The sequence below is a fragment of the Euleptes europaea genome, chromosome 4, assembly GCF_029931775.1.
Source record: "Euleptes europaea isolate rEulEur1 chromosome 4, rEulEur1.hap1, whole genome shotgun sequence".
Taxonomy (NCBI): domain Eukaryota; kingdom Metazoa; phylum Chordata; class Lepidosauria; order Squamata; family Sphaerodactylidae; genus Euleptes; species Euleptes europaea.
Genome location: NC_079315.1, coordinates 30,512,138 through 30,526,981, shown reverse-complemented (window position 1 = coordinate 30,526,981; position 14,844 = coordinate 30,512,138). Strand labels below are relative to the sequence as shown.

Sequence of the window (14,844 nt, the reverse complement as noted above, 5' to 3'; positions counted from 1 at the left end):
ACAAGAAAGCAACTTACAATAAGAGGCCAACTTTTATTTTTCATTCCCATTTTACAAGGTCTAATGAGTTATGAGTCAGATTGAAACGAATGGCCAATTATTTATCGAGAAATATTTAGAAAGACAAGAACCTTTGGGCCTCATCTACTATTCCCTCATGTATATTCAGAAAGACAATAGTGAGTGCCCACATTGAAACAGCCTCAAGGTAGCTGTAATATTCCTCTGGAGGCCTTTTGAGCCTTCTCATCTATTTCACAGTTTGCAGAATAAGCTAACCATAAAGAGTGTTGTAACTCAAATGTTAATATCTCATTAAGCTTTATGAGCAAAGGGGAGTGGGAAAAAACAGTAAAGCACAGGAGTGAGGGGAAAAGAACAGAAAAGCGAAGAAAAAGGCAGCACTGCAGACTTTTCCCCATGGAGTCTACAGTAAAAAAAGGATTAACAATAAACACCAATAGACTCAGAGCTATTTCTTAGAATATTGCTGTATTGTATCTCTTCTTTATTCTGTGTGTATAAAGTGCTATCAAGTTGCAGCCAAATTATGGCGACCCCATAGAGTTTTCAAGGCAAGTGATTAAGCAGAAGGGGTTTGCCCTTGCCTTCCTCTGCAGAGTCTTCCTTGGTGGTCTCCCATCCAAGTACCAACCTTGCTTAGCTTTTGAGATCTGACAAGATCAGGCTATACCATACCTTTCCACATCCCCCCTCTTTATTTTAGAAACATGAAATCCCGGGGTGGGGGGGAATCAGAGTAAGGGAACGAAAAAATTAAAACGAAAACGGTGGCATTTGATCACCTCAGATACAGACCGCATTAAAAATATTACAGAGCAATATGTAAATGACAGTAATAATACAGTGAGAAGAAGAAGAAGAGTTGGTTTTTATATGCCAACTTTCTCTACCACTTAAGGCAGAATCAAACTGGCTTACCATCACCTTCCTTTCCCCTCCCCACAACGACTTCAGGTCTTTGTGTTGATTATGCATGCCATTTCCAACCATCAGAGGTCACCTCGCTCTTCCCCCTGCGTTTCCCCACGTTTTGCCCACTTTTTAGGGACCTGTCTTATCTCAAAAATAATGGGCAAGTGAATTGATCATTACAATATCACTGCAGCTGAGGAAAGACATACCTGTTAAATTTTTGCTTCCCAGATAATTGTTAAATGCACCGTTGCGCTAGTAGCACAAACAGCAATCCTCAAGGGCAAGAAGATCGATGACATACACAGGATTAAAAAAGGCTAAAGTAGTCACAGTTTACTCCCAAATAGATTTTACTTAAACTAACCAATAACTTTTGGGGTCCATGTTCACAGATGGAAAGAATTAGGACTACCATAGAAGACAGTTTTAATCAACTCCCCTTAGGGCATGTCCACAAACTACAATTTTTGTATAAATGTTAAATAGTATCTGATGTAAGGGAATGTCTCTAAACTATCAACGCTTATCAGTGCAACATTTGAGCATGAGATCTGAATCTCAAAGCTCTTGTGAAAAATTCTCTCAGTGTCTCTGTGTGTGTTTGATTAGAGCTTACTGAATTAACCAAGAGCTGCCTTCATTTAGCTGATCTGTGACAAATAGCAGAGGTTTGAATGTTTCCCTCTCTAGCCAGAATTGCCAACATTTCAACTGGCCCTTGTAGCTGTGCTTGTCACAACACCACCCTCTGACAAATGTGTTGTTAACGCACTTTAAGCTACTTTTCGAGCAAAAACAAACAAACATGGCTTTGTTTTCTTGGTCAGTTGGCAACTCTACCAGGTAGGCATCAAAAACAGGCTACTGCACGGCAAGTGGGTTTCTTTCATCTGGGAGGGTTATAAGGATGGATTCCCAGCTTCTGCTTTAAATATTCCTGGAGATTTGGAAAGGGAGCCTGGGGAGGACAGGGTTTGTGGAGTGGAGGGACCATAATGTCATACTGTCCACCCTCCAAACCAGCCATTTTCTCCAGGGGAACTGTCGTCTGGAGTCCAGTTGTAATTTCAGGAGCTCTCCAGGCCCCACCTGGAGGGTGGCAACCCAAGGTGTACTTGCTCCAGTGTGCTAAATCCTTTATCTGTGCAATTAATTGTTGCCCTAATCCTGCAATTACTTGTGTACTTGCTACAAATCAGCATTGATTTGTTCTTGAGTGGCTAATGGGCCCATAAGCTTTTGCAGGAGAAGGGCCTTCTTTATAATTCTAGATCACAAGCTTTGTCTCCCTTTACTTATGCAAGGATCTGGGCTTAATTTTAGATTGTCTGTACTTGGAAGTTTTCTTTCAGAAGGCGGTTTAAATGTGCATCATCTCTAGAATGAAAGGGGTAAGCTTCAGCTCCAGTTTCAGCCCCCCGTCATTCTGCGCCACTGAGACCTGGAGCAGAGCTTTTGCGAAAGTCTCGCTGGCCCTGCTTGGTTTCTGTCTCTGGGGAGCTGCTCTGGCTCTACTGTTTGGGGGTGCCTTTGTGATCCTTACCTACAAGAGCTACAACGTCTTCTTTCAGAATTCCTGCTTTGTTCTGCCAGGCTCTTTGGCCCTCGTGACTGCTTTTCTGCTGTTCCTGGCTGGTGCTTTGGCAATGTTTACGCCTGGAAAGAATTCTCGACATCATCAAGGAATGCTGATGTACCTGTTAGTGGTCCTCTTCTGCCTGGAAGCCTCCTCTGTGGTTATGACCCAGATCTATTCTACCCAGGTAGCTTATCAGCTGACAAGCAGCATGCGCTCTCTGTTTCAGCAGTACAACAAGACAGTTCCAAATGACCCCAGCAACGAGGCTGTGGATGCGATCCAGCTGCGGCTGAAGTGCTGTGGGATCTACAATTACACTGACTGGCATGTGCTGGCCCTTCCAAGCCATCTCCAGATAGGCCCTGTCTTTGCCCCGAAAAGCTGCTGCAAAGAGGCAGCTTTGGATTGTCCTGACAATGTTATCCAGCCGGAGAAACTATTTGAAGAAGGCTGTCTCCAGAAGCTGGAAAAGAGGCTGCGTTTTGTTAGGCATTATATGAATTGGTCTTGTGTCATTGGAGGCTGTCTGGAGATGCTAACTGTCATCTGCAATGGAATGCTTATGAAGCAGCAGCCGTTCCAGGATTTCCGTATTCTTGATTCTGCAAATTTTTCTTAGGCTGGAGAAGTGACAAGCGTTGTCTGATGTTTTCTATATTTCCTGAGGCTATTAAGGAGTGAAACTGACAACTTTAACTTAAATGTGGGGTGGCTGTTTTAAAATCCTGCCATGTGCTGCTTCTGTTTTTTCAGAGAATGCAAACTCCTTTGGTATAGGATTGTCAGGCCCTTTGGTTTGACTTGATTTTTTGGTTGTTTTTTTTTAAACAGACTGATAAATAAACTCTTGCATCTGGAAAAAAATCTGCTTCAGGGCAGTTTATATTGTGTTGCATTTGCAGTAGCAAAGTCTCAGTACTCAGCCTGAGCTGGGACTAAATGTCTATAAACATTCCAGCTGCTCAGGAAACAAAGCTATTAGAACGCTTAGAACTCAGTTTCAGCAAGGAAAGAAAACGTTGTTAGGTTGGCTCTCATTAGCATCTCACAAAGGCTCTAAAAACAGGGTTGCCAGCTTCTAAGCGGGGCCAGGAGACATTCCGGAATTAAAACTAATCTCCGGGATACAGTTCTCTTGGAGAAAATAGCTGTTTTGGAGGGTGAACTGAAAGGTATTATGCGCTGAGGTCCCTCTCCTCCTCAAACTGCACCATCCCAAGTCTCCCCAAGGAATTTCCCAACCCAGAGTTGGCAGCCCTACCTTAAAATGTAGCTTATGGGTAGGGTTGCCAACCTCCTGGTACTAGCTGGAGATCTCCTGTCATTACAACTGATCTCCAGCCAATAGAGATCAGTTCACCTGGAGAAAATGGCATCTTTAGCAATTGGATTCTATGGCATTGAAGTCCCTCCCTTCCTCAAACCCCGCCCTCCTTGGGCTCCGCCCCAAAAATCTCCCGCCAGTGGCAAAGAGGGACCTGGCAACCCTACTTATGGGGACAGGCTGAGATCCCGGGTGTGCTTCTAACATTTTGCACCAAGGAATGCCACCTGACCATTCATCCATGCACGTGAGCACCTTGCAGCACATGTTTATTGGAATGATTTCTTAAGCAAGGAGAGTAAAGTGAGCCGCGTTTCCTTGTGGCAAGGGGGGGAAACTTCTGAATGGTTAGCCTCTGAATGGGATCCATTCTACTTGCCCTTGAAGAGCTGCAATTTGAGCACACTCTGCAATGACTAGGGTTGCCAGGTCCCTCTTCACCACTGGCAGGAGGTTTTTGGAGTGGAACCTGAGGAGGGCAGGGTTTGGGGAGGGGAGGGACTTTAATGCCATAGAGTCCAGTGGCCAAAGTGGCCATTTCCTCCGGGTGAACTGATCTCTATTGGTTGGAGATCAGTTGTAATAGCGGAAGATCTCCAGCTAGTACTAGAGGTTGGCATCCCTAGCAATGAGGACTCTCCAGATTAGTAATAATTTGAGGGGTGGAGGGGGGATATAAAAAGATACAAGGGGGATATAAAAAGAAACAGACCAGGGAACATTTATCCATCCTTGTTGCAAACCAGGGGCAGACTAGGAGGTCAAAACAGCCCTAGAAAAGAGCCACACCCCGATGGAAGGATGGAGGGAGGTGGAGCAGGCTGAAAGGGAAGGCCACTGCCTTCTGGAGTCGGCTCCTAACTGCCTGCCTTGCACAGAGAAAGGACCACCAGTTAAACTTGTCCATCTTGAATAGGGTTTCCAGCTCCGGGTTGGGAAATACCTGGAGATTTTGAGGGCGGAGCCTGAGGAGGGCAGGGTTTGGAGAGGGGAGGGACGTCAATGCCATAGAGTCCGATTGCCAAAGTGGCCATTTTCTCCAGGTGAACTGATCACTGTTGGCTAGAGATCAATTATAATAACAGATCTCCAGCTAGTACCTGGAGGTTGGCAACCCTACTGTCACGGGGCTGGTGCAATCAGAAAATTCCGGGAAGTTCCACATCCACCATTCCCCCAGCCTAGAGGCAGCTGTTTCTGAATGTACGTTCCAAGCAGACACAAATGGTACTCTATGGCATCAAAGTCTCTCCCCTCCCCAAACACTGCCCTCCTCAGGCTTTGGCCCCAAAACCTCCCACCGGTGGCGAAGAGGGTCCTGACAACCCTACGTGGCAGTCATTTTGTGCTCCTCTATGCCTCCCCCACAACCATTTTGTAGACGAGGCCTCTCCCTCTTTTCAAAATTTCAAAGCTGCCTACAGGTTCAGCAAGGGTGTGGGTTCCTGCCTTATAGTATCTAACAACCTGCACACCTCTGAGCCTATTCATAGAAGCAAGTCCCAGCAGAGCATGCCCAGCAGTTTGCCACCAAGAAGTTAAGACAGGGAAAATTGCACAGGAGCCATTTTGCACCCTGCTCTCCGAGCAGTGTTGTGGCCCTGGCAGCTCAGCAAGGAAGGCTTGCGTTTTTATTATCTGTGCACATTATAAACACATGACAATAGAAATACATCATGCTGAATAAATTCATTTTGGAGTAATAAGTACTGATTTAGAATCGTCAATTGCTGGGAGAACATTTTGATTCCTGTGATTAGGGCAGGAGATAATAATGGCTTTAAAATTTGCACAAAAGAGGACAGTGGCTGTTGAAACCATTAAGATATATTTCTATAATAGCAGCCATTTTTCAGCATCACTCTTCATAGACAGGGCTTCAGCTCTGGCTTTCACTATATTATTTCTCCAAATCTAGTATTAATGAGTGTATTCCTTCTTGTCCTCCAAAGACAATTAATGGTGGCTGGAAGAATACAGATTTCTTGCAATGAAAATTCTTGTTTATCTGCCTGTGCTGGCTGGCATATTTGCCAATGAGCTGTCAGCTAAGGTGCAGTAGAACACCCAGCATGTATGTATATTAATGTTCTGTAGCCCTCTGTAACTTGGTTAACCGGTTTCACCAGTGGCTAAGATAAAGTTCTTAGTCCATCGAACATTGTAAATTTCCAGGCATCTGATGGAGGACCTGTCTTGGACAACTATATAAACATTGATCAGTATTGCTGAAAAGACAAAGCAAAAGATGGAGATTACTGAGCTTGTTCACACATATGTAAATCACTTGATTTTGTACACTTGAGTCCTTTTCTCACAAGTATTTATGTGTAGATTGGGTTTACAGTTGCCAGCCTCCAGGTGGGGCCAGGAGACCTCCCAGAATTACAACTGTTCTCCAGATGGCAGAGATCAGTTCCTCTGGGGGTGATGGCAGCTTCAGCGGGTAGACTTTATGGCATTATACCCTCTCCAAGCTCCCTCCCCAAATCCTACCCTCCTTAGGCTCTTCCCCCACCCCCAAACCTCCAGTAACTACCCAACCTAATTGGGTTGCTAGTTGTGTGTGTAAATTAACTGTCATTGAGTCACTTCTGACTCATGGTACCTTATGAATAGGGTTGCCAACCTCCAGGTAAGGCCTGGAGATCTCCCACTATTACAATTGATCTCCATGCAATAGAGATGAATTCCCCTGATGAAAATGGCTGCTTTGCAGGGTGGACTCTATGGAATTGTACCCTGCATGTCCCTCCCCTCCCCAAACCTGTTCCTCCCCAGGCTCTGCCCCCAAAATCTCCAGGTATTTCTCCACCCAGAGCTGGCAACCCTAGCTATGAATCAATGTCCTCTAAAATATCCTATCGTTAACAGCCTTGCTCAGGACTTGCAAACTGAGGGCCATGGCTTCCTTTATAGCAGGGGTGGGGAACGTCAGGCCCGGGGGCCGTTTAAGGCCCACGAAATCATTTGGTCTGGCCCTTCATGGGTCCTGGCAGATCTCTAGCTCAGAAGGATCTAAGACTGGCGATCCACCCCCTCCCGCAGATAGGAATAGCCTCTATTCAAGGCAGATGTGAGTTTGTTTTGCCGAGAAAAGGAACCTTTCCCCCCCTTTGCAGAAGAGTTGTGAGCTATGGAGCTGCTAGGATCGCTCAAGAAACTGTGTTAACCCTTTCCCACCTGGGCCATGGAGAAACGTATTGGTCGGCAAATTTTTAAGTTGATAATTTTGTATGGCCCGCGAATGATGTTATAAATATCCAAATGGCCCTTGGCAGAAAAAAGGTTCCCCACCCCTGCTTTATAGAGTCAATCCAGTATCTAATTACAGCTTGGAAAATTCCTGGAGATTTGGGGATAGTGCCTGGGGAGGATGGAATTTGGAGAGGGAAGAGAACTCAGTGAGGGTGTGATGTACCTCCAGGATTTCCATTATACTAGAGCTTCAGAGGGTAGGTTGTACAATATACCACATTTCCTCCAAAGCTGCCATTTCTTCCAGGGGAAAAGTCCTGTGTAGTCTGGCAATTGTCTGTAATTCTAGGAGAACTACAGGTCCCACCTTAAGTCCAGAAGCCTCAAGAATGCAGCAAATTTATAGCTGTGATGGCCCATTCTCATTCCAGTCATCTTGATGTTGCATCAATCAAATGACACATGTGCATATGTGAAACAGGCAATTACTTGCTAGCCTGGATGTTCCATTGTTAACATGGAACTCTGGCACATGCAGGTTCACACAAATAGGAAAGAGAAGGCCAGACCATTTACTGTGTTGGGAAGGCATAAGAAATATTTATTGTTCAGGAACACTGAACATGATTAAAAATGTGTATGCCAATGCGAAGGGTAGAACGACATGTTTATTTATTCACAGCATTGTATGCTTTCTTCCCCAAAGGGACCCAAAGCAGTTCAGAGAAAATTAACAAAATACAATCCATATATATAAACAAATACAAACAAAGCAAGTACCTCCTAGGCTGATCCCAATCAAAGAGGCTGCCTAATACTTGCCCTAGAGCTAGGGTTGGCAGGTCCCTCTTCACCACTGACAGGAGATTTTTTTTGGGGGGGGCAGAGCCTGAGGAGGGCGGGATTTGGGGAGGGGAGGGACTTCAATGCCATTGAGTCCAATTGCCAAAGCTACCATTTTCTCCAGGTGAACTGATCTCTATTGGCTGGAGGTCAGTTGTAATAGCAGGAGATCTCCAGCTAGTACCTGGAGGTTGGCAACCCTACCTTCAGCTTACATCTCTGAGCATGCCCAGGCTTTTAATACCTGCAAGGTAGGGTTGCCAGCCTCCAGGTACTAAGTAGAGATCTCCTGCTATTACAACTGATCTCCAGCCGATAGAGATCAGTTCACCTGGATAAAATGGCCACTTTGGCAAATGGACTCTATGGCATTGAAGTCCCTCCCCTCCCCAAACCCCGCCCTCCTCAGGCTCTGCCCCCAAAAATCTCCTTTCAGTGGTGAAGACGGACCTGCCAACCCTAGATAGAAAAATAGGAGAAAGCACAGAGCCGTGCCTTTGAGCCATTATTCGGCTTTTTCGGGAAACGCCTATTCGGCTTCGGCTTTATCCCCAGGTTTTGGCATTTGGTAAACTCGAACGAAGCTGAAACAGCTAATTTAAGGTTTATTTTCGGTTCGGGTTTATCGATATGCACAACCCTAATCAGGAGACAAAGCATAAGGTAGGAGGTGTCACTTTCTTACCAGTACTGTGTACCACTTACTTTCACTCGTACTTAAGGAGAACTTGCACGGACAAATCAGCAGGTACAGAAAGAATTATATTTTAGCAGGTTGCACCCTTGTCATTTTGGGAAGAAGTAAATAATGGAAACAATCCAACTGAAAACATTTTTTAAACCATTGAAGAGCGCTGGATGGTTTTGTTTTTGGATTCCTCAGTTGATGTTTTCTCCTTGCCCTGCATTCATGTTCTAATCTCAAAAAGTGTTTTAGAACACAAATTTTTAAAAGATTTTGCTTCAAAAAACAAAACAAAACCCCAGAGGATGCACTGAATGAAACATCTAGCTGACCAAAACCAAAATTAGATCACTGTGTGCTTGTCTGAGCCTTCATTATACAGCAAGGGGGGAAATTAAATTCAACCTGCAAAATAAATATTTTTATCAATTGGAAATGTGCCCATTTACATATTTTGCATCAATATTTCTTTGAAGGAATGGGCATATGCATCTTTTGCAGTTCAGACCTCTAATAGTGCTATTCTAATCAGAGTTACACCCTTCTGAAACCCAAGGATTTAGCAGGATGTGAATCTGTTTAGGGTTGCATTACGATCCAGTAGGGTTGCAAGCTCCAGGCTAGGAAATACCTGGAGATTTTGGGGGTGGAGTCTGAGAAGGGTGAGGTTTGGAGAGGGGAGGGACTTCAATGCCATAGAGTCAAATTGCCAAAGCAGCCGTTTTCTCCAGGGGAACTGATCTCTGTCGCCTGGAGATCAGTTGTAATAGCGAGAGATCGCCAGCCACCACCTGGAGGTTTTGGCAATCAAAACAACAACGAGTGCCCAAAATGTAGCTACTGGAAAATCTCAGGCACTTATGGCAAGAAGCAAACACAATAGTACATATATCCAAACTGTATTCTATGCAAAAGCATAAGCACAAACAGTAAAATAAACAAGCACAAAGTCAATAATACATTTTGCACTGTCACGAATATCAGAAATTGAACCTCATACAGTCCTGAATGAGTTTACAATGATGGCTTCACATGCACTTTACACAAGGATTACAATATTATCAATCATTTGGTACTCTGCTGAGACCTTTGGAACTTTTATTCAATTTTTCTGTGTGAATTGTATATATTGTATATAATTGTGTTGTGTATATGTCAAGTATATGGTCTAGGTTTCACCTCAGTAGCTTATAAATATTTGCACTTTGTGTATATACAAGTTTCCTATAGTGGGAGGACTAGCAACCCTACAGTGACTTAGATTTGCCAGGTCCCTCTTCACCACCAGCGGGAGGTTTTTGGGGCGGAACCTGAGGAGGGAGTGGTTTGGGGAGGTGAGGGACTTCAATGCCAAAGAGTCCAATTGCCAAAGCGGCCATTTTCTCCAAGGGGAACTGATCTCTATCAGCTGGAGATTAGCTGTAATAGCAGGAGATCTCCCGCTACTACCTGGAGGTTGGCATCCCTAGATCCTTTATGATGGTATTTCTGCCTTTTTTTGTTTCTTGTATTTGGTGTATATTATAAGCAGGAGGGACCATTAAGTTGTGTAAAATCAATTCTTGCTTCCTCTACAACAAGAGATAAACCAAATAAAAAACACTTCCACTAAAAGCTTAAGTTTCCATTCCGTGTTTACATCTACTTAACATTTTTAAGAGGACGGGGAAACAATAGAGTTCAATTGTTACCCTGGAGGGTAGGATTAATATATTGTTCAGCTTGCTGCCTGACTTCTCACTTTTATGAGATTTCTTTTTTGAGAGAATGATTAGAGTATATTTTCTCCCCATCAGCCAGTGAAGCATCAGAGTCACATTAATTAATGTAGATACATAAACTTCATAAATTCAGTGTTAAAAAAGCAGAATTCTGACTAATCTTCCTCGAAGCTGGCACATAAACTTTCATAAGAAATTAGCAGACTTTCAAAACCTTATAAGAACAAGACAGGGATGCTTCTACATCTGGAGGACTGTTACCAGGGGAGACACATGTTTGCAAGTTGAAAAGATCATACAGTGGATGAGAAGTCTCCTAGTGTTACCCCTGTCAGGCACTCTCTGTTTTTAGATGGGGAATTAGCATACTGGAGAGACTAAGCTTAGCGAGAAGGAGGGGTACAGGACCTTTTTACCAGCTTTTATGGGGATAAACCTCCTTGGAAAACTCTTAAATAAAGAAGTGTTGTTTATAAGTTTTATGGTTTTATTAAAAAATAGTTGAAACACAGACAGCAACAAAATCACACACCCAAAACACAAGAGCCTAAGAAATAAAAATGAAGAGGGGTGGGACACAAGGATGCGAGGGGTTGAGGGTGATATTTACCTATCCAGAACAATGTGATCTCCAAATGATAGCGACGCTGAGCAACAGTAAAATGGACCAGCATCTCTTGGAAATAAAAGGACCTTACACACAAGTAAGGGGTGGATGTCGGATCCAAGGAAAACACACACACATTTGAGTGGCGAAAAGGCCACTACTCACAGCAAAAATGAGCTTTGTGGGTGCATTGAGGTAACTGGCAAAACAATGGACTTTGCCAGGGACAAAGGTTTTAATTACTTCTCAAGTGGCTGACATATTAAAGTATGAAAGGGCATGAGGTAATGGCAACATTGAAGAATTCTTTAGTTTGATGATTAAGTATCAGCAATTACTTTTGTATAGAGTTTTAGATAGATGAAAATGTCATTGAGGTTTTCACAGGACGGAAGGGAGTGGACGGGAGATGGCTGGCTTAGTCTACTCTGCAAGTTAGATGGAGCTGAAGGGTGAATTAGATATGCAAAGGGACTAGTCAGAGTTAGCTGAATAGTTCCCAGTTTGCTAATGGGATTAAGGTACTGGCTATCAGTTCCAGGCATCGGCTTCGAGCGCTTAATTAAGGATGTGAGGGAGGTGTATTTAGTCCCTATTGTTTCCAGCTTTTCCACCTCAAAGTCAGAGGAATGCAAACAACCCATCTCTGCCTGACAACACCCAAAGTTTGCACAGGACACCAAGATGGAGTCCAGAGCCCTGGAATCTTTGGTTCATCTTGGTATAATATTGCCCTGCTTCTCCTGGCAGCTTTGGTCCCATATGTTCTCATGGCATACTAGGCTGTTGGGACAGATAGGAGGCCAACACTAGATGCCAACCATTCTCTCTATAGGGCTTGAGAAACTCTGGTGGAGGGCAAGAGATCCTCTGCCCCCAGCTTCTGAGTGACAATGGAAGGATAAACAAAAAATGGCCATCAGCCTGATGGCATGACATCAGGGAGAAACCATAGAGTTTCTGATGGTTCCTAGAGACAACTACCATCACTTCTGGGGTTTTCCCTGTAAGTGACATCACAATGTTGCCAGTTGCAGCTTTTCAGAAATATTATAACATCCTCATCCTAGTCTTTCTGGACTGAGTCTTTTGGCAGTCATTCAGGAACATGTGGAGGGCCTTCTTAGGTGAACAAAGTATTAAGAATGAACTAAAACGGAGAAAAGAGAATAACGCCCACTAGAGTCCAGCCAGTAGAAAGAGCCATAAGTAAAATTTGGAGTAGAACTTCAGATTCTTTCCCCCTAGAACTATAATAAAATGAAGTGGAATTCTGAATAATACAGGGCTTAATATTTGCCTGTCCCTGTTTTCTGCAGCTTATGTATTGAATCTTATAGTACTGTATTTTTATTCTTTTTGAACATATGGGAGGTGGCTGATCAAATAAATACATAATAGAGCCCAAACAGCTGTTAGCATGATTCTTTCACCAGCGTACCTGAAGAGAAAAATATATGTCCTTCAAAAAGTATAAGCTTAAAGGACTTGTGAGGTTTCACACCAACTTCTTTTTTTCCCCATCCCGACCTAACCATGGTGATCCATGTGATGGTCACATCCATGCTAGATTACTGTAACTTGCTCTGTTAAATCTAGTTAAATTGAGACATTATCAAGATGGTTGTTTTATAGGGCTTTTAAATTGTTGTTTTAAGGTTTTGTTTATGTAATAGGATGTTTATTCCTTTGTAAGCTGCTCTGAGCCTGGCTTTGGCTGGGGTGAGTGGGATAGTAAATTGAAATAATAAAAATAAATAAAATATGTACGACTGCTCTCGAAAAAGGTCCAGGAACTCCAGCCTCCATAGAAGGCTGCAGCAAGGGTCCTTACTGGGTCCTGCTGAAGGCTCCTATTCAGCTTACAAAAGAAGCACTTATAGGCGTCAACAACATTTAAAACCATTGTCATTGAATGAAATAGTCAATCATAAAAAAATGTAACTAATTAGCCCCACCATACATTCCAAATAACAGTCCTCTCCAAAATTAATAGCCCCATACCATCACCAAAATGTCATCTGAAACAAACTGATTTGCTCCAGAATTAGGGTTGCCAACCTGCAGGTACTAGCAGGAGATCTCCTGCTATTACAGCTGATCTCCAGCCGATGGAGATCAGTTCACCTGGAGGAAATGGCCGCTTTGGCAATTGCACTCTATGGCATTGAAGTCCCTCCCCAAACCCCACTCTCCTCAGGCTCCACCCCCAAAAACCTCCTGCCCATGGCGAAGAGGTACCTGGCAACCCTATCCAGAATGCACATGGAGTGTAGTTCCCAGGAGAGGAATGCACTAGCATGCTCAGCTGTGGCTTTTGTCCATGAAACAAAATCCAGTGTTAACAAGAAACTCTTTTGGGGGAGGGAAAAAATCATAAACAGCCATGTCCCTGAAGGCTTTTACTTTGATCAAGAGCCTCAGATAACTTTAAGTCACCCTTTTTTTGTCAGAGCCATTAAGAAGGTTGTTTTCCCCCAAATTTTGCTATTATGCTCGTTTGGTTTGGGTGTCAGCTTGTCCTTTGATAGGACTATTAGCTTACAATTGGCGTGATTAAAAAGCAAGCAGACCTTGGGATATGGTGACTGGCTGCCATTTGTTTATAATGCCTCATTCTTTGCCTATCTTGTAGTACTCATTGTTCCATTAGAGAAGATGCTAGCGCTGGTGAAAGAATTGCCTGCTGTCACACGGTGCTTTCAGAAACCATGACCCGTGAAACTGGTGCAGACCTTGATAGATAGATATATTAGAAAGACATTAGCAAGGAAGCTTCTCTAATTTTACTTTGTTTGGGGTGTGTTTGTATATGTGTGCGTGATGGGAGAAAGACCTCTCTCTTTTTTTGCATGCATCTTCATTAAAAACTGACTCTTAGTGCCTGCTTTAGGTAAAACTCCAAGGAAACAACCTTTCCCCACCCACAATTAATCCAAAGAGCGAACGCGAGACTAGACAGATGGGATATAATTCGAGTAGGGAAAGAAATTGTCATTGACCCACTTTAATTAGCATTATAACGTGGTGCTCTCTTCAGATATAAGCAGATATGACAAAGATGTGTTTCGTGTATTCAAGAGGGTAATTAAACTGCCACATGCTCAAACCAATATGCACACAGGCCTGATTAAAAAGTTGGAGTCAAAACAATGATGGATGAGCTTTTAATGCACAAGGGATATGGCGGCCGAGAAAGGAAGGGGAGGGAGAAGTGGGGATGAATGGCTGTTGGTTTTCATGGCGGGGGGGGGTTAAATGGTTTGGACAATAAAAGGGGAAGCTAGGATGGGGAACACAGACACCATCAGATGATTTGAATACAATTTAGCATTAAAATATAAGGAAGCAAGGGGAGATTAGACAGGATATAAGAATGTGAGACCCCTATTCAGAGAGTCCATTAAATCCATCCTGCTTCTCACAATGTCTAGCCAGATGCCTCCAGAATCTCACAAGCATCAAGGCAAGGCCCTTCCCTGTTTCCCCCCAGTTTTTAGCATCCAGATATGAAGGATATAATTGACATCTCTTGAAGAATGATATGAAATAATTACAATAAAGATCCCTTTAAAAGCATTCAAATATGTACTACCTCTGAACACAAGATTCCTAGAACCAGCATGGCTGCTGATAGACCTATCAACCAGGAATTTTTCTAATCCTCTTTCAGTTTGGGATTCATGACATTGTAAATGTTTTTTTCCTTAATTGTCAAGGACTCCTTTTATTTTTCCCCTTCCCAGAGTTCTCTTTGTAAAAACACCAGATTTGGGGGGATTCTTCTATGTGAGCAACGGGTTGGGTCCTGCAGGTCCTCTTCATTAGCTACATGAGGAGCCTTTCCCTGAAGGAAAAGGCTCATCCAGTGGAGGATGAGCACCTTGTGTCGAGGGAAGGGTCCTTGTAGTAGTGGAAAGTATTACCATTAGCAGAACTAGTGCACAG

General features: G+C 43.5%; 1 protein-coding gene across 1 annotated transcript; it reads left to right on the top strand.

The window, feature by feature from the left end:
• Window positions 1-2,303: 2,303 nt before the first annotated feature.
• Window positions 2,304-3,200, top strand: LOC130476954 (tetraspanin-3-like). Its single transcript, XM_056848962.1, has one exon. The coding sequence runs from the start codon at window positions 2,304-2,306 to the stop codon at window positions 3,135-3,137; it is 834 nt and encodes a 277-aa protein (XP_056704940.1). The 3' UTR covers window positions 3,138-3,200.
• Window positions 3,201-14,844: the final 11,644 nt, after the last annotated feature.